This window comes from Naegleria lovaniensis, assembly GCF_003324165.1.
Source record: "Naegleria lovaniensis strain ATCC 30569 chromosome Unknown tig012, whole genome shotgun sequence".
In the NCBI taxonomy this organism is placed as follows: Eukaryota; Heterolobosea; class Eutetramitea; order Acrasida; family Naegleriidae; genus Naegleria; species Naegleria lovaniensis.
The window spans coordinates 195,857-219,473 of NW_025407834.1; the positions used below are offsets into that span (position 1 = coordinate 195,857).

General features: G+C 36.2%; 12 protein-coding genes across 12 annotated transcripts; 9 read left to right on the forward strand and 3 right to left on the reverse strand.

Annotated features, from left to right (window-relative positions):
* Positions 1-4: 4 nt before the first annotated feature.
* On the forward strand, positions 5-1,251 carry C9374_001191 (uncharacterized protein; the record flags this gene model as incomplete). The annotated part of the gene is made up of 3 exons (XM_044687616.1): positions 5-829; positions 922-953; positions 1,020-1,251. The coding sequence occupies 3 exons, from the start codon at positions 5-7 to the stop codon at positions 1,249-1,251; spliced, it is 1,089 nt and encodes a 362-aa protein (XP_044551589.1).
* A 1,657-nt stretch (positions 1,252-2,908) lies between these two features.
* On the forward strand, positions 2,909-6,048 carry C9374_001192 (uncharacterized protein; the record flags this gene model as incomplete). Its single annotated transcript, XM_044687627.1, has 4 exons — positions 2,909-3,007; positions 3,063-3,264; positions 3,430-3,565; positions 3,657-6,048. The coding sequence occupies 4 exons, from the start codon at positions 2,909-2,911 to the stop codon at positions 6,046-6,048; spliced, it is 2,829 nt and encodes a 942-aa protein (XP_044551590.1).
* Positions 6,049-6,126: 78 nt separating this feature from the next.
* Positions 6,127-7,813, reverse strand: C9374_001193 (uncharacterized protein; the record flags this gene model as incomplete). Its single annotated transcript, XM_044687638.1, has 2 exons — positions 6,127-6,833; positions 6,886-7,813. The coding sequence occupies 2 exons, from the start codon at positions 7,811-7,813 to the stop codon at positions 6,127-6,129; spliced, it is 1,635 nt and encodes a 544-aa protein (XP_044551591.1).
* A 1,642-nt stretch (positions 7,814-9,455) lies between these two features.
* On the forward strand, positions 9,456-10,439 carry C9374_001194 (uncharacterized protein; the record flags this gene model as incomplete). The annotated part of the gene is made up of 1 exon (XM_044687649.1): positions 9,456-10,439. The coding sequence occupies one exon, from the start codon at positions 9,456-9,458 to the stop codon at positions 10,437-10,439; it is 984 nt and encodes a 327-aa protein (XP_044551592.1).
* A 157-nt stretch (positions 10,440-10,596) lies between these two features.
* Positions 10,597-13,602, reverse strand: C9374_001195 (uncharacterized protein; the record flags this gene model as incomplete). The annotated part of the gene is made up of 1 exon (XM_044687660.1): positions 10,597-13,602. One exon carries the CDS (start codon positions 13,600-13,602, stop codon positions 10,597-10,599), a length of 3,006 nt encoding a protein of 1,001 aa, XP_044551593.1.
* Positions 13,603-14,160: 558 nt separating this feature from the next.
* On the forward strand, positions 14,161-15,684 carry C9374_001196 (uncharacterized protein; the record flags this gene model as incomplete). Its single annotated transcript, XM_044687671.1, has 3 exons — positions 14,161-14,212; positions 14,342-15,058; positions 15,143-15,684. The coding sequence occupies 3 exons, from the start codon at positions 14,161-14,163 to the stop codon at positions 15,682-15,684; spliced, it is 1,311 nt and encodes a 436-aa protein (XP_044551594.1).
* Positions 15,685-15,837: 153 nt separating this feature from the next.
* Positions 15,838-17,547, forward strand: C9374_001197 (uncharacterized protein; the record flags this gene model as incomplete). Its single annotated transcript, XM_044687682.1, has 4 exons — positions 15,838-16,188; positions 16,288-16,453; positions 16,526-17,004; positions 17,053-17,547. 4 exons carry the CDS (start codon positions 15,838-15,840, stop codon positions 17,545-17,547), a joined length of 1,491 nt encoding a protein of 496 aa, XP_044551595.1.
* An 80-nt stretch (positions 17,548-17,627) lies between these two features.
* Positions 17,628-18,317, reverse strand: C9374_001198 (uncharacterized protein; the record flags this gene model as incomplete). Its single annotated transcript, XM_044687693.1, has 1 exon — positions 17,628-18,317. The coding sequence occupies one exon, from the start codon at positions 18,315-18,317 to the stop codon at positions 17,628-17,630; it is 690 nt and encodes a 229-aa protein (XP_044551596.1).
* A 169-nt stretch (positions 18,318-18,486) lies between these two features.
* C9374_001199 (uncharacterized protein) lies at positions 18,487-19,830 on the forward strand (the record flags this gene model as incomplete). The annotated part of the gene is made up of 1 exon (XM_044687704.1): positions 18,487-19,830. The coding sequence occupies one exon, from the start codon at positions 18,487-18,489 to the stop codon at positions 19,828-19,830; it is 1,344 nt and encodes a 447-aa protein (XP_044551597.1).
* A 75-nt stretch (positions 19,831-19,905) lies between these two features.
* On the forward strand, positions 19,906-20,759 carry C9374_001200 (uncharacterized protein; the record flags this gene model as incomplete). Its single annotated transcript, XM_044687717.1, has 2 exons — positions 19,906-20,138; positions 20,378-20,759. The coding sequence occupies 2 exons, from the start codon at positions 19,906-19,908 to the stop codon at positions 20,757-20,759; spliced, it is 615 nt and encodes a 204-aa protein (XP_044551598.1).
* Positions 20,760-21,008: 249 nt separating this feature from the next.
* Positions 21,009-21,779, forward strand: C9374_001201 (uncharacterized protein; the record flags this gene model as incomplete). Its single annotated transcript, XM_044687728.1, has 4 exons — positions 21,009-21,203; positions 21,245-21,397; positions 21,455-21,639; positions 21,689-21,779. 4 exons carry the CDS (start codon positions 21,009-21,011, stop codon positions 21,777-21,779), a joined length of 624 nt encoding a protein of 207 aa, XP_044551599.1.
* A 288-nt stretch (positions 21,780-22,067) lies between these two features.
* C9374_001202 (uncharacterized protein) lies at positions 22,068-23,607 on the forward strand (the record flags this gene model as incomplete). Its single annotated transcript, XM_044687739.1, has 2 exons — positions 22,068-22,649; positions 22,795-23,607. 2 exons carry the CDS (start codon positions 22,068-22,070, stop codon positions 23,605-23,607), a joined length of 1,395 nt encoding a protein of 464 aa, XP_044551600.1.
* Between the last annotated feature and the right edge of the window lie 10 nt (positions 23,608-23,617).

The following is a 23,617-nucleotide window of genomic DNA, read 5'->3' on the forward strand; positions in this document are numbered from 1 at the left end:
AATCATGACTTCGGCAATTTCAAACGGAGCCTTTCCTGGTTCCGTATTCTTGGTCGCTGATAGAAAGAATGGCATCTTGTACTCGAATAGTTTTGGACACTTTACTTATGATCAAAATTCAACTCCGATGAGCCTTCACAGTAAATTTGATATGGCTAGTTGTACCAAGGTCATTTCAACTACAAGCGCCACTGCTCTCTTATATCAGAAAGGGTTGATTGGATTGAAGGATAAAGTCACCAAATATTATCCTAATTTTGCTGTGAATGGAAAGGGAGAGATTACCATTGAGAATTTGTTGTTACATAATAGTGGATTCCCTCCAGATCCAGATCCATGGTATAGCTCAACAGCCTTTGGATGCCCAGCTACACAATTCTATCATCCACCTCAAGAGTTTACCTGTGCTTCCAAGATTTATAATTCATGGATTAATCAAGTATTGCAAAATAAGCCTGGACAAGTTTATGTCTATAGTGACTTGTCAATGATTTCCATGATGTATATTATCGGACAAGTGGTTGAAAAGAATATGGCACTTTTAGGAATGACCAAAGCTGATTTGAGGGAAGATTGTGTTCAACAAATTGGATTGACAGCTCCAGGTTATGAGACATGTTATTATGAAGCATTTGTTAGAAAGCATGTTTTTAGTAATTTACAAATGACAAAAAGTGGATTCATTCCAAAACCAGAGGAAAAGTCAACCATTCCACCAACCTGGATGGACAATTCTTATCATCATGAGTTGATTCAAGGATATGTTTCTGATGAAAATTGTTACGCACAAGGTGGTGTTGCTGGACATGCTGGCCTCTTTTCACCAATGGTTGATGTTTACCGTTTCATGAATGAATTAATGTTCAGAACGAGAGGTGTTTTCATTAATGAAACCACTTTACCACATTCATTACTGTCAAGAATGTGACACAAAGTTCAAGAGCTTTGGGATGGTAGGTTTGATTGTTTCATAATTTTTTAAAGGATTTGGAATTGACGTATTTAATATTTCACTATAGGGACACCAACGCTGAAGGAAACGGATCCTGTGGCTCACTTTCAAAGAAAACCTTCTTACATTTGGGCTTTACTGGTACTCAAGTTTGTGGTGATCCTGACAGACAACTTTTCACCGCCTTTTTAACCAACAGAGTTTATCCAGATAAGGACAACAACAAGATGGCTCCTGTCAGAAATGCTGTCAATTCTGAAGTACAAAAAGTCTATGACCAATACTACGCTACATTATGAGGTGGCTAATTTTTTCAAATAATTTATTAAACTTTTTCTCATACCTTCATGACGAATAATTAATTCGATTTGTTTTGTTTTGGATCCCTCACATTACGACACCATTTAATGATAAACTTTGTTTCTTGCTCACCAATTCGAATTCCATTATTTTCCACGACTTTGGAATCCATTAAAAGGAAATTGAATGGAGAACATCGTAATTTAGCAACTGTAAAGGAATTGTTTTTCAATCTGATTTTGAAGTACTGTTTAGCTTCATAAGCACGACCTGCCCTGAGTTGGTGAGTTTTCGGTGGTTACTGAAGTCGTTCCCTGTGACTTTGAGAGTGAAGAAGAAATTGTTATGAACCTCGCAAATCAAATTGAGCATGACCATTAGATTTCAGCCGCAACACCATTCGCACAATCTATCTACTTCCTCTCACAAAACAGTCTCTTTGTGACTCAGTTCTTGGCAAGTTTGCTTCCATCTAAGGTAAAGGTTCTTAGAATGACGAACGAATGAGATCAATACTAGAGAAATTAATTACGGAAATTCATTCAACTTGTTCTCATACTAATGAAGTGTATTTCCATGAGCATGACGATTAATAACAAGGAATTTCATTCATGTCAAACTAACAAATTTGGAAATCTAACCTTAGATCCCCTTTTTCTAAAAATTCACACACCAATGAACCCGCAAAGACCAAGAACCACTACGACTTCAAGCAAGTCAAGAAACACACACACAGATCGAACGTTAACACCAAGCACAACAAAATGCCTTATCAAACTTTTCAACGACCACGAAATTGGCAAAACAATTACTCCCGACCATGGTCACGCACACCACCACAACAACATCAACGTCGTTACGGTACATCATTTCATCGAGAATATGACAAGAAGACAATTACGGAGGATATCATTTACACTCAACAAAAAGTACTACAACGATTACTTCTCCTTCATGGATCACAGAAAAGAAACGACAACGTCGAAACAAGTACACCATGAAAATTCGAGCACTCAAACAATTGGTTGCCGACAAGGACAAACTATGGGAAGAACATCGATTCAAATTAACACTCAAAGAATGTTCCAAATTTTCAACACAAACTTTGCGTGAAATGAAGAGTGACTTGTTGAAATGTTACCAAGTCATTGATGAAACGTTGCATGATCGAGAGGATCGAGAAAGATGTGTTCGATTTGTTTCGGTAGTAAAAGACAAGTCTTATTCATGCCTTGTCGACATTTCTTGTCCTGTGAAGAGTGTTCACATAATGTTGAGAATTGTCCAATTTGTAGACAATATGTTGAAAAGAGAATTAAAATCTTTCTATCTTAAACACCTCCTCCTAATTAATTAATCATTTCACTGTTTTCTATCATTCTCGAATTCAAAAGTAATTTCAACACTTTGTATACAATGATTGAATATGAAAATCATTCAATGAGTTTAAGGATCCAATTAAAAATTCTATTTGAAGACTATCTCTATCAAGACTTCTCACCAATGAGATGATTTTCATGTCCAGTAATGGATGACATTCTTCAACATCCATTGAATATATGACTTTCCTGAAAATTGGAAAATGCGGAATCAGCAGTCAACTGTCGTTACCAAAGTCATCACGAATCAGTGCACACAACAATTCATCAAAAAAAAATGGCACGAACAGTAGAAAACATGATCATGTTAGAGGATGTCTCTGAAAGAGGCATTCTCAATAACCTCAAAAACATGTACAGAAAGGATTCTATTTACGTAAGTTCGAATTTTGAGTATTTTCACACTTTTATTGTAAACTGTGAAATAACAGACCTTCATTGGAGAAGTGCTCATTTCCGTGAACCCCTTCAAACAATTAAACATTTACAATGAACAAAAGTTGAGACAATATCGATCTCATTATCCCTTCGAACTTCCTCCTCATGTCTATTCCATTGCTGAAAGTGCTTATCGAAATTTAATTTCTGAAAGAACTTCTCAATCGATCATCATTTCGGGAGAATCAGGAGCAGGTATGTGTTTTGGTGTTGATTGTCGATCATCATCCTTGTGATTTTATTGTAATCCATTCATTATGTGATGATCAATAATGTCAAAATTTGTTGACGTTTGATTGGCACTATGATTTTTTTGATTATAAACAACTACAACCTTTGTCTTGAACACCAAACTCTCAGGTAAAACCGAAGCTGCCAAACAGATCATGAATTACATTGCAGCAGTGAGTGGAGGTCCCACTGAAGATAAAGTCAAGACACAGATTTTGAAAAGCAATCCCTTGTTGGAAGCTTTTGGTAATGCTAAAACTGTAAGGTAGGTTGATGAGTGCATTGCAATGAAAATTGTGTGAGTCACCCGTGACAAATCTTGGCACATAATATTAATATTGTCTTTTCAATGACAGAAACAACAATAGTTCCAGATTTGGTAAATATATGGAAATCTTCTTTTCCGATCTGAATCAAATCATTGGTGGTCAAATCATGCAATTCCTCTTAGAAAAGTCACGTGTTGTTTCACAATCTCAAGGCGAACGTAATTTCCATATTTTCTATCAAATTTTCACAGATGATGAAATTGCCAAGAAATTGTCACTGACCAAACCCGAACATTACAAATATCTCAGTAACACCTACAGTGTCGATACCATTGATGACAAGTTAGGTTTTCGTGAAACCAAAGAAGCTCTCGACTATATTGGAGTGAGCAAAGAAACTCAAATGCAAATTTGGGAAGTTGTCGCAGCAATTCTCCATTTAGGAAATATCGAATTTTCACATTCCGAAAAAGGAGACAAGACAGCTCGTAAAGATGGTTCACAAATTGTGGATCGTACTCCTTTGAAATTGTGTGCCAAGTGTTTACATGTTGATGAAGGAATGTTAGAAACTGCACTCACGACAAAAACAGTAGAAGCAGGTGGAAGAAATTCAACCTATATTAGCCCTCTGAGTGTAGAGGGAGCCTACTTTGCAAGAGATGCATTGGCAAAGGGTCTTTATCGAAGATTATTTGATTGGATTGTGAAGAGTGTGAATGAGTCCATTACTTTACCTTCTTTGATTAATCGTCGATTATCTACCATGAATGGAAAAGCACCCAAAAATGGAAAGAAAGAAGAGTCCAGCAAACCCAATGAATATGTCACGATTGGTATTCTCGATATTTATGGATTTGAAATTTTCCAAACCAATTCTTTAGAACAATTGACCATTAACTATATTAACGAAAGACTTCAACAAATGTTCATTGAATTAACTCTCAAAGAAGAACAAGAAGAATACGTCCGAGAAGGCATCAAATGGGAAAAAGTTCCATACAATGACAACAAACCATGTGTGGAATTAATTGATTCCAAACTTGGAATTTTCAACTTGTTAAATGAAACAAGTTTATTAAGCAAAGGCGATGATGACTTTTTGAGAACGGTCAAGACCAATACGAGCAAGCATCCATTCATGGTTCCAGACGATAAGGTCATTTCCAAGGAACAAGAAAAGTGTTTCAAAATCAAACACTATGCAGGAATTGTGGAATATCATTCGGCTGGATTTGTCGAAAAGAATTTAGATACCTTATTCCAGAATTTAGTGGCATTGGCACTCACTTCCAAATCGACCTTGTTGACTCAATTATTCTCCAATGATAAAATCATGACTGGTGGAAATAATGTTGCGACGAAACCACCCATGATTTGTACTCAATTTAAAAAGCAAGTCGATCACTTGATGGCCAAATTGTACGCGTGTAAACCTCATTACATTCGATGTATCAAACCGAATGATCGAAAGATTGGAAATTGCTTTGAAGATGATATGGTGACTCATCAAATTAGATGTTTGGGTTTATTGGAAAATGTGTTGGTGAAGAGAGCTGGTTTTGTGTATCGTCACAAATTTGACTTTTTCATTCATCACTACAAGGTCACAACCAAAGAGACGTATCCATTCTTGGCAGCTCAATTCCACAACAATCAAGTTGAGGCGAGTAAGCACATTATATTGAATGTGCTCAAATCCAATACGGATCATTCGAAAATGTTCCAAATTGGTAAGACCAAGATCTTTATCAAACATCCAGAGACTATCTTTTCATTGGAAGAGCTCAGAGAGAGAGCATGCCCTGACGTTGCGACCAAGATTCAAAGAGTCTTTCGTAGATTTATCGCCAAAAAGAAGGCCGAAGAGAATAAGCGTGAAATTAATACCATCTTTAAGAAATTCCAAAAGAAGAGAAGAAGAGTGAGTTACAATCGAATCTATCAAGGCGATTATTTGAACTTTGCATTCAATTCAGAAATGTCCAAAGTGTTAGCAAAAGAAAATGATTCCAACATTGTCTATTCTGGTTATGTGAAAAAAGTGAACAATCGAAACAAGGTTCAAGACAGAACATTGGTCATGACTCATAAGAATATTTATAATTTGGATTGGAATGAAAAGAAGAAAAAGATCAAGGTCAAGAGAGTTCTTCCAATTTCAGATTTGGCTGCTGTCAAAGTCTCTCCATTCACAGATGGATACTTTATACTCTTCTTCAACTCAAGGTATTGCTACTTCTTTGATTCTGATGATGCTTCTGAGATTATTTCCATTCTCATTAGATTGTTCAAGCAATCAAAGAGAGAATTGTCCATCGAAGTCTCCAAGCAATTCGATTACAAGCCAACCCTCAAGGAAACTCGTACTGTCAAATTCGCAGAGGTGTCAAGCTTGCCTAAAAATCCAATTGATAAGAGTGGCAAGAATGAGATTACTGTGTTCGTAGTACCTCAGGCTGAACAGAAAAATCTGTAAATATAACAGATGATATCATTCATGTATATCAGATCAAATATCACCACAAGGCTGTGTGTGAACAATAATAAACACGTGTTAATCATCAATTCTCTCAAATCCTCGTTTTCGCCACTTTTTCACTCGCTTAATGCCACACCTCAACAACAACGAGGTCAAAATAATCAAAATCACCAAAACAATGAAACTGACTAGACAAGTCGAAAACCAATTTTCGTAAACAAAAATGTAGAAACCTTCAGAGGAAGTGTACGGTGGTGAGACATCAATTTCTATAGAGGAAAGAAGGAATAAATACTCTTGGAAGGGCATGTCACTCTCCATGGACACTATTGCAATCACAGGATAATACTCTCTTATGAATCCGTATTGGTCTGCATGTTCATAGGTCGTGTAACTGTCAAGAGAAAGGAACCTCCACCTCAATTTAAGTCCATTCGACAAAATGATCTCATCTCTGTAAGGAAAGTTTAACCTTGGATCATTAATGGAAAAGTCCTTATATTCTGGAGGTGCTTTTGAGCTGAAAGGCCCACCCACCATACTAAACGATGACAAGTAGTTGTCAATGTGAGTGTTCGTCACAAAAAATAAATCAAATGGAGAGGTATCAAGTAAGATATCTCCGTTTCGAAAATCTTCACATCTCAAACCTGAAGATTGGTAATAAATTTGCCCCTGCATCATGTCCACTTTTTGAATAAGACAAAACTCTTTCAAATAGTATTTTACAACTACGAATATTTCAGTGGCATCACTCTTTGAAACTTTGATATTGGAATGCACTATTTTCATGCGTTAATAAATGTGTGATTTCATGGTCAAGAGAAAACATACCTGACTGTTCGTTTGGTAAAATGTTGATAGACTTGGATTCTTTGAAGGAAACTAAATCAATTTGCTTCACTTCTGTCGTAATAACATCCTCACTCTTTCTTAAATAATGAACTCCAATATATAAAAATCGGTTCACAACATTTCCAATGTTCGAAATTTCCGAGTAAATATTCAGAATAATATAATTTCTTATAGAGTCAAGTAAAAGGTATCCTTGATAGGACAGAGTTGGTACGTCTGCATCAGTATCCACTAGCTTAAGTTTCAGTAATCGAGGTTCGTAATTAACATAGCTATAAGCAGCAGACAATATATACACAAGTCTCGAAGCACTATCGATTTCGATATTATTGGTCACTCTATTTCCAACGGTGGGGTCCAGTCCTGACCCCAAACAAGTGTCCTCAAGAAGTATTCCCTCCTTATTAATAATTGTTAAATTTCCATACCATGTTGTAATAATAAAAAGTCTTTGACAGAAGCTTGGTATATCTGGAGAAGTGGTAGAAATGGCATTTGACAAATGTACAAATGTAAGTAGTAATACTTTGGAATATCTGTCGACTGACATTGCTGTACATTTTAAATAATCAGGAAGAACGAAAATTTCTTGATCTGTTAATTCAAAATTGTAGTCATTTGAGTCGTTTCCTGCAATTTGCTGATCATACACCCTCAATAAATACAACTTGGAGTAGGAATCTTTGGAAGAATTGAGATAGAGTTGATATAACTTTACAAACACATAAATTCTATTAGTGTAAATATCTTCAATATCAGTTGCAATAAAGAGCTCTTCATCTGCATTGGATGTCATATTTCTTGTAATGACATGAAAATTCGACCAGGTAGTATTATAATAGAAGGGATATCTATCCTTGATGGCAATTTCTCGTTCTCTTTCGCTTGTGGCTTGAACTTGTTTCATTCTATTTGAAATCATCTCGCTCCATTCATCCACCGAGTTAAATCTTGTTCTTGTTTTAAGTGTTGCTTCAACAATTGTTTCCGTTCTAAAAGTTGGCAATAACAAGAATGTAACAATGATGAGTACAATCATGAAACAGTACCCGATATCTCTTTCCTGCATCCAATCAAAAAGCAGCAAATTTAAAAATAAAATATAAAGTTCCCACGCCTATTTTTGTATTTCGTGAGTCACGCTAAAACAAGAATGGCAGCACGACGCGGATGAGAGGGTTTGTGTGCAACCATTCGCGGCCCGTTCTCAAGTGATATCTTACAACCAAGGGAAATTCGAGATAGATCTATCAGAGGATTTGTGTACAACCATTCACGATGGTGTTGCTCACTCTTCCGTTGGTCCCAAGCACATTCCCTGCGAATTGTTTGTCAAATTAACGAAAAAATAAGCGGGCCACAACAAAATTAACGTCTCACCTCGGTTGTGTTATCATAGCAATCATCACAAATAATTAATAATAATCATACTACTTTACCACAACAATCACAACAACTACCTTCGGATGAAATTCAACAAACAAAATCATCGGAGCAACAAATCATCATACTGTCACAAGATGAGCTGCGGAACTTTAAAGAATTACGCAACAATATCATATTAAAACATTGAAGGAATCTGCTGAGCGTTAAAAAACTGAACAGTTCTACGAACAATAATTCATCAGCCGAAACCAAGGAATCCAAGAAAAGGAAGAAATCAATGACATCACATAGATTAATAGAGAAATCAAAAAAAAGAAAAAATCAAATGTTTGAGAAGAATGCAACAAGAAGTTTGCAAGGAATATAAATTGATATACATTTATTCTGTGACGTGTGTCAGATTCCCTCAAGCTAGTGCTCTCATTGGTTTCCTGCGGTCAAGTGCTAACGCCTTCAGTTCAGCCCGATCTAAAGATGCTTCGAATCTGACACAACCTAAAACTTTTTTAATGCAACATGTCTCAACACATGCTCATCGCTCTGTAGTCAGTGCTAACGCGTCTCAGTTCAGCCGAGTTAAAGCTTGTGAATCGTATGATGAATGGAGCTGAAGAAGTAGTTGCTTACTGTAGTGCGGCTAACAAACAAGTACAACTGCGTTTTTATGTTGACACAACATAATTGGAAGTGGAATCATCTTCACACTCTAGTTCGACACAGTCGACGTGAGGACTTTTCATTTTTGAATTTACAAGTTCATCAAGTTACAAACATAGGTGGCGGTAATGAAGGATATCGTGTCGGATTGAAATGATGTTTGGTCATGACTGAATCTCAAAAGACTAAATCCTACTCGGAAGAAGCAATTGAATCATGTATGAGAACAAACAACAAATAAACGCTGTTGTTCCTCCTACGAAGGTTTGTTTGATAATGAAAAAAGCCGATCGGTGGTTTTTTGCCTCACAAGCCTTTCTTTGTAGAAATTTGAATTTTTTATGTTGAATTTAATTTCGATTTGAATCATAGAGAGTCTTTGGAAATGACAAGAAGATGTTGGTACTCTCTCGGAAAATACTAACTTCATTTCCCAAGTTTCCTTGTGTCCTTCTTACATTGAGAAAATAAATTATTGGTCTCGTTGTTTTTCATCCTATTAAAAAATGCTCTCTCGCCAATTATTCTCTTCCTCATCCACAATGAAAAGTATTCTCTCGGGTTGTTCGTCCCAAATGCGATACTTTTCCATACTCAAGAGTGGTATTTCTACTACTTCTCAAATAACAACAACAAATTTATTGAGTGCTTCAACTTCTTTTTACAAGACATTGCCATCGGCCATTTCAACAACAACCTCATCATCTTTCCTTCTTTCAAAAATCGCATCATCATCACTGGATAATGCTCAACAAACCAGAAATTATGCCCTGCCAAGAAGATTGAAAACTAAATTCTGGTATGAAAAACTCAAGAAAGACAAACCTAATGCAAAGGGAAGCATGAGATACGCAAGACAACAACCCGAAGTGAACAATACTTTTCTTCGTCAGCAATTAGTTGCTTTGAAGAGTAATCGTAATTGGAAGAGAGCCTACAAGCTCTTCAAAAGACTTGAGGAAACAAGAGCAAATCCAAATGTTGAAGCCTATAGAAAGTTCTTGTACGTAATTGCATACAGAGGAGGAGCAATGAAAGAGGGTTTCGAGATTTTCAAGTATATGAAGAAGTTGAATGCATCTCTAAAAGATATTAGATGTTATAACACTATGATTCATGCTTGTGCTAAACATTCGGTTCCGATGAATGCCTATGTTATTGACCATGACGAAAATACCAACTCTTTCAACACAGCAGTTAAATTATACTCTGAAATTAATCAAAGACGCATTACCAAGACCTCCTTTACTATTGCGTACATGGCTGCTTGTGTCAAGAGTGCAGTTGAAAAAGGTCTGATTCAAGAGACTGAAAAACAAGAATGGCTTGCTACTCTTACAAAAGATGGACAACAAGTGTTGAGCAATTCTCACGTCCAAAAAGCATTGCAAGAACTTTCGCAAGCAGTGTTTCAGCCTCCAGCTGCCAAAGCTACAACTGAATCAGGCGTTGCGTCACAACCATCAGGTGTCCAAGCTCAACAAGCTTAAATTTTCTTTTAACACATGAAAGGGAAATTTCTTATTTCCAATGATTCGATCTGTCAACAACCCTCTAGTTAATAAAACACAAACTTTAATAAACTCGATCTATAATGGAAAATTTTGTGGTTATAACGACTCAAACAGACGTTCTTGTTTGTTTGGATTAATCTTGTTTCTCAGCATCTGGAGTAAAGACATACTTTTGAGCGAGCAAGGATTTGAGGACTTCATCATTGGCACTCAAAATATCCTTTGGCAAGTACAAAATTTCATGTGTGACTCTTGTAGCAACAACTCTTTCAGTGGAAGATGGTTTGAATTGTTCATTGAGTTGTTTGATTTCAGCAGAGGCGAGAGCAGCACGAGCAGTGTCAACCACTTGAGACTTGAATCTACGCATGAGAATCTTTCTAATGAGAGCTCTCTTCTCCTTCTTATTCTTGAGAATTCTTGCAACCTTGTCAAAGTTATTCTTATCCTTCTTCATAATCTTCAAGACCTTACGAATCATCTTGCTCACCTTCTTGTTACTTTGAGCAAGTTGCTTAATCACAGTCTTCCAAACAGCAGATCTCACTCTTCTATGAAGTTTAATCACTTGAATCTTCCATGTCGTAGCTCTTCTTGTGAACTTGACAGTACTTGAAGCGAGATCCTTCTTCACATCTGAAACACTGGTTGGAATCTTGGTATAAATCACCTTTGTGAAAATTCCATCCTTCAAATACGATGAGGAAATTTCAGAAACAAAGGATGGTCTCAATCCACATCTCTTGAATCCAGCAATGTAGACACAAACAGCAGGAGCATGAGTATCAAATCCAAGTTGAGTAATGAGTTTGAGAACGGCCTTAATGTTATGATCGAGAGCAACGAGACAAATATTTTCATCTTGAATTTGTTCTTCCAAACGTTTCTTTCGTTTTCTTGCCATTTCATCGGCCTTCTTGAACATTTCAGGTGAAATCTTATTCTTCACAAGTAATTGCTTGAGAATGACTCGAAGTTGAACCAAAATTCTTCTATAAATAGTAATCTTCTTTCTCACCACCAAAATGTAATTGTATCTCTTTTCAATGATTTGTTTAACTTCCTCACTGGTGTGAACATTGGATTTGCAACATGGATCATACCACACAGTATATGGAACATAGATTCTTTGTGGAACGTGTTTGACCACAGGAACGGTAATCTTCTTGGATTTACAACATTTGCAAAAGATACAATTCTTGCATTGACAATAATTACATCCATTCTTATCTACAGCAACCTTTTCAAAGTATTGAGCACCACCACATCTTTCATTACAATCTGGCATTGGTGGACATTCAATCACTGGCTTACTCTTACATTTGCATTGGTCACAACCATTAGGATCTTTGATAATTTCAAATCCATCAGCTCCACAAATCGAGTGACAATCCACAACAGCCGAGCAAGGTGGTTTGATACATTTGCATTTGGTGCAATTGTAATTGTCCTTATAGGTCACATACGTCATGTCACCACAAGTAACCTTGCAATCATCATCGGTACATTGTGGAGGAGAGTTACAGGTACATTTCACACAACCATTGGCATCGACGGATTGTTCCTTAACACCCAAACTTCCACAAACATCGGTACATTTCACAGGTGGACACTTGATATCCAAACATTTGCATTGTTTACACTTGTTGCTGTCATAGGACACTTCAGCAACTCCATATTTGCAAATAGCCATACAATCTGGTTCAGGTGTTGGACATGTCGTGTCATTGCATTTACATTGTGGACATCCCTTTGTGTCTTTCACATAGTGATAAATATTATTTGGACAATTGAGAGAATCGCATGAAGGTGGAGTAGGTGGACAAGTGGGAGGTTGATTACACACACACTTTCTACATCCAGTATTATCATCAAATTGATATTGATATCCAAATGGACATTGAATACTGTCACAATCGAGTGGAGGACATGTCAAACATTTACAAACTGGACAACCATCAGAGGTTTGATCATAGGTATGATTCAATTTGTTACCACAAACCAATTGACAATTTGGAGGTGTTGGATTACATGGATTGCATTTACAGACCGTACATTGAGTGGATGGATCCAACACGTTTGAACCACCATAAGGACATTTCGAGGAACAAGATTCATCAATTGGAGGACATCTGTTACATTCACAACTTGGACATTCAGCTCCATTTGGAAGTACCTTTGTCGTGTTGGTATAACCATAAGGACAAATGGCTGGATCTTCACATGGAGTACGAGGAGCATTGTCACAATTCAAACAAGTACACTTTGGACAATTGTACTGATCTGGCTTGATCACACCTCCATAAGGACACTGAGCTCGACCACATTTCTCATCAGGAATACAAGGAGGAGGTGGAGTACAAGTACACACGTCACAACCTTTAGTATCCTTTCCAACAGTAAATCCATAAGGACAAATAGCGTCACATTTTGGAAGAGGAGGACAAGTACATTTACACACTTGACAACCATCACCAAGACCAGAGTCACTCAATGTGAAACCATAGAGACAACTCTTTGAACAATCAAGAATTGGACAAGTCTTACATGAACATTGATTACAACCAGTGGTTTGATTCAACACCAAATTATAACCCAAGACAGGATTACATTGATCACATTTGGTTTCATTCACACAAGGAATGACAGGTGGCTTACATGTACAATTTGAAATACATCCAGAAATACCTCCAACAATTCCATAAGAAATATCATAGAGTCCAGATTCACAGGAACCAATGGGTGGACAAACTTGATCCTGAGTTTTACATTTGCATTTACATTGATCACATCCAAGAGAATCCTTTGAGATGGATTCCAATAAAAGTCCAGCAGCGGCACATTCAGCGTTACAATCTTTTGGACCTGATGGACATTCAGATGGACATGTTGGGCAAATACACTTTCCATTCACAACTTGTACTGTTCCACATTCACATGTGATTCCTAAACAAGGATTAAAATCACTGGGTGCATTGTCGTTCACAGGTTGACCATCAAAATACGCTGGATTTTCACTTCCAGCAGAAAGAGGGTCCGTCAACGATGATTGAGACAAGACAATTTGTCCAAAAAGAATCAACAAGAGAGAGGCAAGGAGTAGAGTGAAATATTTGATTTTCAAATGGTGGTCTCTCATTTTGTGTGTGTGTGTGTCGTACGTGTTGAAAAATTTGGTGATTCGAGTATTATTTTGATGGTGTTTTTGGAAATAAAAATCAAATCCCTTGTGGTTGTTGTTAAATCTCGACGACGTTGATGAAGAAGAACCGAAGATTTGTTGTTGTTGTGGTTCTTGTAGAAAAAAGGGATTTACAGCAACAACCACACAGTGTTGAAGGTCGGTTATTTCGTTCGTACGAGTTGTTGTAGAGGTTGTCGCTGAGAGAGTGTTTGTCTCTGAAGCGTTTTTTGTTTTTTTCTGTGGTGTTTGGACGGATTTGGAATGACATTTGACTGATAGCGTACATCAACTTTCTGAGTCAATATTTTAAAACAAGAGATCTTCAGAGTGTTTGACTTGTTTTCATCCCAGAAGAAATGTGAAATACCCAAGCACCATTATTGATACTTTTCTGCATTAATTTCTATTAAATTCAATTTTTTTCACACTAGAACCATTCCAAGAGATGATGATCGATTCATTGGGTGCAACCGGAACAACACAACACACGAGAACTCTCTCCAGTTCAAAAAAATGACGAGATTTTCAATCTTTCGAAGTGGTTCTCGGAGGAATGTCACCAAAGGTAAGAATCACATATTCATGACGACCGAGTATCATCCTTCAAACAATTGAAAACCACTCAACAATGAATAATATCCATTCTTCAAAACCATTCGTTCAATAATAATCATGAATTTTTGAAATTTTAAAGACCTTGTTTCCGAAGATGACCAACGAGAGTTACAACTCGAACAACAACGAAAACTCGTGGATGAAGCAACCATCATGACAAGTCATTCCATTTATCAAGAAATTCTCTCTTTATATCAAGAACAACAACAACAACAACTGGAAAATCATAATGATATGAACACTACTACTACTCATTCATTACATTGGTTTTGTGGTTCTGAGAAAAATCGAGTCTTGCATCCCTATCATGATGAAGTGTTAACATCTCAAGAAATTTCACACGTGAAAGAATGTCTTGAAAAATTGCGTACGATTTGTACCATGAATCCAGGTCCAGTGGTGAGTGAAGAGACACTTTTAGTGTTGACTCATAATCGAACCATTCCTGAAAGATTCTTTCATATTTTCTTTAATCCACACATTTTGGAACATGCTATTAATGTGAAAGGATTGAAACCATACATGAAAGTGAGATTGTTATTTAAACAAGTGAATGGAAAATTTGGAATTTTTGATTCGTGTTTATTGGTGGGTTGTTGGCGTTTGGAATGGAATGAAAATTCATCATTGGTTTGTGTGAAACAATTTGACACTTCGAGATTACATTTTGCAATTGATTTGGAACGATTCACTGATGAAGAAAAGATTATCGAGTCGTTGAAAATCATTTCTAATGAATGTTGTGTGTGGAATGGTTCAAGACAGTATGATGTGAAATCATGCAATGCTCAACATTGTAAGTGCATGTACTGTGATACTTGTTGTGGATTACTTTATTGCATTGATAATATTTTCATGTGAATATTTCACAACCTCTCAGTCGTTCTACACATTCTAGAGAAAATAGGAATTAATTTAGATCAATCCCTGAAAGGATTAAGCAAAATATATTTCAATTCACTTTTACTAAATGGCACAGGAACAACAGAAATTGAACTCACCGAAGAGTTGAAACAACAACTTGAAATGACCCAAACACCAAACATTTCTTTTCATAACCACAAACAATTAGACCTCTTTCTTGAAAATTTAAACACAAAAAATCCTTATTACTTTCCTCAAAATACATGTGACCAAATGTTACTAAAATGTTTCGATGAATGCTATTGGAAAAGCATACACCAACATTCGAATGGAGAAGAGTTCAATTATCATCATTTGAAAAATTGTTCGGAACGAGATCGACCCTTATTGAATGATGAAACCAATGAATGTCAATGTCATTTCAATAAGAATCCAACTTGTTATGGAGACTACGTGGCAAGTGGAAAGACCATTAATAACGTGTTGTGTTCACAGAAATTAAGTCCTCCTTTTCCACTTCGAAAGAAACAAGATCTTTCAACATCAGCCTCTCAATAAACACATGTGTGAGTTCATAATTTTCATGAAAACTGGTTCTTGTAAGGCAAATTATTTGATCGACCGTCGATACCAGAACTTTGTGTGAGATTCAAGAAATCAGTTCGAATGAAACACAAGAACCTTCTGGTAAGAAGAACTCGTTACAAAAAAATGGCTCTCAATAGTCACTTTAGTGCAGCCTTTGCCAACTATATGAACAATTCGAACAATCCGAACAGTGGTAATGGTAACAACAACGGTGGAAATGATGATGATTATTCTGTTGCTGTAAAAATCAATAGACAGAAACTTCCGATCCGTGTGATCCGTAACATACAGGAAAGTTATTTGAAAGGAAAGGCTTTGTTTCAAGCTTTTGGAGAACATCAATTTGATGTTCAGGGTAATATCAACACATGTGCCTTTGTGAGCGGAACGGGAGAATATATCGTGAAAATCAGTTCAGGTGCTCATCATACTCTCATGTTAACGAATGATGGCAAGATACTGTCTTTTGGAAAGGTTTGTGTTTGAAACAAGATTTTGGAAATCATGATGAATATTATGTGTGTATGTCTGTCTAAATGATGACATTTTATGTTGATTCAACTATTGCCATAGAATCTTGATGGACAATTGGGTATTGGAGAACGCAAAGCAATTTTTCAAAAAGATATTTCTGTAGCACAACCACAGTATCAATTTAGTGACGAAACGGCAATAGATGTTTGCTGTGGCTCAAATCATAGCGTTATTTTAACAAATTATGGAAACATCTTGGCATGTGGTATGTGATCACAAATATATTCTTCACACTCAAACATGAGAATATCATGCATTCTTATTAATCAATGATCAGGTTGGAACGAATTTCATCAATATGGAACAACAGTGGGCAATGACGCTTCTAAATTTTCATATGTGGAATATAACAATGCTGCTCAAATGATTCGTTGTGGAAATAATGCCACAATTGTTTTGAGTGTTGACAATGAATTATCAATGTGTGGTACTGGCATTATTGAAAAAGGTCGTGCCTTCAACAGTTTAACTTCGCTTGAGGATTTTTCAAAGCTACTTTCGTCATCAGAACACATTAGTGATATCCAATGTGGAGCAGAGCATATCGTTGTGAGAACATCATTCAATAGCATTTATGTCGTTGGACAAAATACGTACCATCAGTTAGGATCGTCATTTTCAGAACATAGAAGATTTGTCGATATTACTAAAAAGCTTCCATTCAAAAGAGATGAGCTACTGAGCTTTGCATGTGGACTGTATCATACACTCTTTCTTTGCAAGAGCGGAGCTGTATATGTTTCAGGATATAATGGGGTATGTAAAACATAGAGTTCAATCCTTTTGATGATTATTGATAAATAGTATGGTCAACTTGGTATTGGAACATTGAGAGATTCTGACTTTGAACTCGTGACAGATTTTTACAAATATGACTTGACATCGGTATATCGGCAAGGAGTTCTCTCTACTTTTGACACTTCCATGATCACATATACATGCCATGTTATTGACAATGAGGACAAATCTCAGTACACGATTGATCAGAATGAAATTATCAAACAGGTATATGCTGGCTCAAACCATTCTTTGCTTGTGAGCAATCTTGGAAATATTTATTCATTTGGATTTGGCAGATTTGGACAGCTCAATTTGAATACATCACAAGATAATAATCCTCATGTCACACAAATGTTTTTACCAAAATCTATGATCGATACTACGATTTTCTCCAACTCTGCAGCAAATATTACAATTCTAGCTGACCGACAACCAATTAATTCTTGGATGTACAACAATTTGAGAAAGCGAGCAAGACAAGGCGAGCTATTTGATATCAAAGCTTATTGTCAAAATTAAATTATTGCGTATTATTGTATTCAATTGTTGTTGAAATTGTTGCTTTTTTTACATGAATATTTCACTGTTCAACAATTTCATTAATTTCCATTTTGGTCCGATGTCTTTCTTTTAAATATAAGCTTGTTTTCAAACTTTCCATTCTTTCTTGACTCCAGAATTGTAGAAATCAATTCAAAACCAATTTGTGATAATATTTCCAACAATTGTTTAATATGTGTCCATTCAATCTCCCACTTTCCACAAAATTTAACATTTCTCTTCATTTCCAATCCATTTACTTTCACTAATCCTTTCCCTTTCATAAATTGATATGCTATCTCTGGTCCAATACATAAATATTCTCCATATGTATTATTGACATCAATAGTTAAATATTCATCCGTACAAGTTCGATGCTGTGACATGAGAGAACTCAATAAATCAGCCAAACTATTCAATCGATAATATTTTGCTTCCATAAACAATTCTTCCATCGCGTGTGGATCGTGTGATGGCAAAACCACATTAATTCCATTTCTCAAGTAATTCAACACGTATCGGAAATGAGTGGGATCTCGATCAATAAACAATAATGGCGTTGTATTATTTTGAAGAGAAGAATTGGAGCTAGCTTCTTGTGAATTGAAATGATTAGAAACTAATTCAGCTAGAAAATGATGCTCATCCTTCTCGGAGTGAATTGTAGAAAGTGTGGAAGAGCTAGTGCTGAATACTATACCGCCCACATTGATGGAGATGGTTTGTGAGCTGCTGCAACTTTGAGCCATATTTTTATTGGATGTGGAATTTATTGTAAACGAACATCTTGAAAAGAAAACTCTTTGAAAGCTTGCTTGATCGGGGTTGGAACGCCGCCACTATATGTGTGAAGGTCATGGAATGAAACATGCATTTTCAATATTGAATCAAGTCTATCGATTCATCAACAGTAAAAAAATGGGAAAAAGACAAGGATTAAGAAAAGTGGTGTTTTTTGAAAGAGATGATTCTTTGGAAAGCAACAACTCTCATGATACTGCTTCATCCTCCGAAGGAAGAAACGCTCCACCAACTCATAAATTGGGATGGAAGGAAAGGAAGTGGTATGATCATTTCAAAAACGGAGATGATGCAGTTTCGGAAAGCATTGTCGGAGGCTCAGATTTGAGCCTATTTCAATTCAATATTTTGCATGATGATTTAAATTCTGAAATATATGAAAAGATTTATACAAAAATCAGATTTGACTATATTCTTCATACTCTTCTTCCCACTATCAATGCAGATGTCATTTGCTTGAATGAAGTAGGAAATCATTTTTTGAAACGACTATTAGATGAGTGTTCACATACTTGGATGAAAGAATTGAAATATAATTTTATTTCACATATGGACAGAGAAAGATTTGAAATCTTAAATCCTCATCTATCCAACAAGAAATCGAAAAGTATTGATGAGGCAACACAAATGACGGTTGAGAAGGGAGGATTTGTCTGTCTCATCATTTCAAAAATTCCATTCGTTCAATCACATAATTATTATTATCAAAACGATCTGGTATATTCTAGAAGACCAGCCACCATGGTCACACTTGCTAATAATATCATTATCATGAACGTTCATTTGAAAGCATACAAGGAGTGCCATCCAATTAGAAAGAAACAATTGAAGTGTATATACGCTTTATTTCGAGTACCAAGAGTTGCTTTCAAGTCACACGAAAATAGTGAGTCAGCAGCTTCACAAGCCATATTAAGTAATGAAAATAGATTCACCTATCACTATTCCATTGAGAATGTATTAACCACTTCGAAGCAATACGATGAAAAGAAGGAGTTTTTAGAAAATTTCCCACATGTAAAATCTGTGATTCTTTGTGGAGATCTTAATTTTAATCATGACTTTGAGGAACACAACATTTCTGATTACGGAATGGAAGATGTTTATGCCAAGTTACATCCTGATCTCGTTGGCAAGGAAGAATCTTATACGTTTGACTATATGAAGAACCCAATTGTGAATTTATATTCTGAAACCTCACGTGGACGATGCAGATATGACCGCATTTTGTTGTTCAACAGGCCAACAACTTTAACGAAAAATCAAGACCATCATTCGACCTTAATCGGTGGTGATGATGGAGGTGGAGCACTTCATGCTTATCAATGTGAAATTTTAGAAAATAAGGCATTCAAGGACAATATTTTTGCTAGTGACCACTATGCACTCTTAACCAAATTTACCACTTCAAATGTTTCGAATGGTCAAGCTCAACAACGGCAAGATGTCATTGATGCTTAACTTCGAACATGCAACAAAGTATTTCGATTCATCGTAAGGTGCTGCTGTCAACCGAGGAACCTCAAAATATAAAAAATGAGAAATCAAATCGCTTCTCGTCTTCTCTTCACCCCAAGCAGAACGTTGCGCAACTCAGCCAATGCCCTCGGTAAGGTTCAAGCACCAAGCAGCAGCACTGCTTCATCATCGGCTAGCACTGTTTCGAGTCAGACTGCTTCATCATCAGCAAGAAAAAGTGAAGGAGGCCTGCGAAAGGGAGTAGCTGGTATTTTAACTGGAGCTATCATTTTCGGTTCGGCATACTACTAGTACGTGTTGTTCTTGTTGTTACCATGATGAATCGTAACCTTGCTTGTTATTATTGATTATATTCTCATTCATTATTATTCATGTATGGCATTTGTATTGAAATTATTTGATTGTCGTGGATGATGGCGAACGCCCAAATTAATATTATTTGTTGATGATGTTGGAACTATTGAAAATCGGAATAATGATATCACTTTGTGTGGATGATGACAATCTTTTTTGAAAACACGCAACGCAGTATGAAGGATATTATTGTCCAAGAATCACAACAATTAATTGAAAAAACAAAAAGTATTGAATCTTTAAAGACCAAGCGTCAGCTGTTGGAAGAGGAAAAGAGAGAACTCGAAAAAGAACATCAAGAATTATTAAAGAAGAGAGAAAAAGCTCTCCAATTGCCAGAAGAAAAAGATCAAGCTGCCCACAAGCTTCTCCTTCTCAAATTTTACCGTAATTGGAATTCTATCTTTTACGGTGTAAGCTCAGAAATTGACAGTCAAAATCAAAAGAATCAACAAGAACGCATGAAATTGATGAGACGTAGACTCGAAGATGAGGTTCAAGCAAAATTTGGTGTGAAAGAAGGCCAATACAAGATCAAGACTGTTCATGAAGAATAATTCTCTCAAGAATGGTTTAACACATGAATTGTACACATTTAAGGAATTGCTATTATTATTAATACAAATTTAATTTGAAATATCTACTACCATATTGTGGTGATTTCACCAAAACTCTTTCTTGAACTACTCAATATTCTTGCTGTACCTTCAATTGTCATTGTTGTTTGACATCGAAAGACCTTGCGGAGATAAACTCGATTTGAACGATGAAAAAACCAAGGCGCCATATTTACAGTTCCATAAAAAATGGGGGAAAATATCATTGCCTATTCATCAATATCGGAACGAGATCCAAATGATATGATCAATGAGATACGGAGGAAACGAAAGGACTTAATGAAAGGATTACCTAAACCAAACTTTATAAGACTGAAAGTCATCAGTATGGGAGAATCGGAAGTTGGCAAGAGTTGTCTCATCAAACGTTATTGCGAAGAACGAGTATGTATGCTTGTAAACATTAATGATCTGACTCAATCAAGTTTGTTCCGAAATATACTGGTACCATCGGAGTGGATTTTGGAGTTAAAAAAGTAATGATTGATGGTCGGGAAGTTCGAGTAAATTTTTGGGATTTAAGTGGACAACCAGAATTCTTTGAGGTTCGAAATGAATTTTATAAGGACACTCAAGGGGTATGTACAATTGTATTTATCTTCTCACATTGTTGCACTCAACGTTTGTTTTGCCAGGCTGTTCTTGTTTTCGATGTCAGCTCAAGATCATCTTTCGAAGCACTAGATGCCTGGTTGGCAGAATCATCAAAATATGGTGCCAAGGGATTATTCATTGCTGTTTGTGGAAACAAAACAGATGAGAAAAACAGAGTTGTTACAGAAAAAGAGGGTAGAGATTGGGCAGAAAAGAATGGTTTGAGGTAAGTGAGGGAAACATACCTTTTTGAAAAGGTGCATTACTTGACATAGTTATTTTGAGACTAGTGCACAAAGTGGAGCCAATGTACAATTAATGTTTGATACTCTATTCAGAGATATTATTGCTCACATGTATTCGTGATGATGATGATGCTGCTCCTTACACACCCAAAATGAAAGCAAATCTAATTGACAAGATTGAACGTTTGCAACAACCGAAAAAATAGAAAATAAATCCATCCATCAAAAAAAAGTCAATAATCATCACCGATAGTGTTACTGTATATAATCATACCACACTTCATCATCAGCCTCTCTTCCTTGTAATTCCTTTCTTAATTTATTCAAGTGTATCATAGCATCATCCCAAATTCATCTCCAATTTCATCCTATTATTTTCTTTTTGATCATTCTTTTAAATATCATCATCATGATCAATAACACAACATCTCCGACCTCACCAACGGTCCCATCACCCACTCCCAAACTCTCCCAACTCACTCAGGACACTGTTGCCGTTGCAAAATCCGTTCTAGAAGACAAGTACTCGAAACAAAAACTCACCCGTAATAAAGCCAATATCCGTTGGGTTGATAAAGTCAAACCAAAGACGGTCAAGGATTATGATAAGATTGCAGTAATTGGTAGAGGAGCATTCGGAGAGGTTCGTCTCGTACGAGATAAACAAACTGGACAAGTTGCAGCCATGAAAATGTTAAAGAAGACTGAAATGATGAAGAAGAATCAAGTTCAGCACGTACGAACCGAGAGAAATTTGATGGCTGATTCTGGAGAGAATAACATCAATGAGTGGATTGTTGAATTGTATTCATCCTTTCAAGATAATGAATATTTGTATCTTGTCATGGAGTATTTGCCTGCAGGAGATATGATGACTTGGCTCATTCAAAGAGAATATTTCACTGAGGAAGAAACACGATTTTATATTGCAGAATTGGTCATGGCTGTTGGTTCTATTCATGCTCTTGGTTATGTTCATAGAGATTTAAAGGTACGTGTGGTGTGAATTATTAATTATGACTATTGTAATTATTGTGATTATTGTAATTATTGTGATTTTAATTGATTGTTATTGTCAAACGATCATGATGGTTAAAAATCACATGGAAAAATTACACACATCTTGGAAATTACAGCCTGATAATATTTTACTTGACAAGAATGGTCACATTAAACTTTCTGATTTCGGATTATCAAAGCCATACAAGTTGGAAGATACTGATCCCGAGGAAGCAAGAAAATCCATTGAGGATGCAGCTGCAAATGAGTTAAACAATTCAGGAGCTGCCTCTAGTCAAGAAACAGGAAAACAAAGAGATGAATGGAGAAAGAAGGGTCGTATCAAGCTCTACTCAACTGTTGGAAGTACTGGCTACATTGCACCAGAAGTTTTATTGAAGAAAGGTTATGGATTGGAATGTGATTGGTGGTCAGTGGGAATTATTATGTTTGAAATGTTGTGTGGATATCCACCATTTTCATTTGATGAACCACCAGCTCAGACATGTCACAGAATTATCAAATGGAAAGAAAATCTACAATTCCCTGACGACGTTGTTTTGTCAAATGAAGCCAAAGATTTGATTTTGAGATTTTTGTGTGATCCTGAAGACAGAATTGGAACAAATAGCATTGAGGACATTAAGAAGCACCCATACTTTAATGGAATTGATTGGGAAAATATTAGAAAGGGACCAGCTCCATTCTGTCCTGAACTAGAAAGTGAAGACGATCATAGATATTTTGACAACTTTGAAGATAATGAAATGTACAGAACCATTAAGGATGAACCAAGAAATATCTTGAGAACTAACAAACACATGGTATTCGCAAACTTTACTTGGGACAAAGACTTGAGAGAGGGAAAGAAAACTCAATCTCGAACCACAGTCATGGACATGCGAGAAAATATGAAAGCCATGTATGAACAACAACAAAGTCAACAATAATATTGAAATT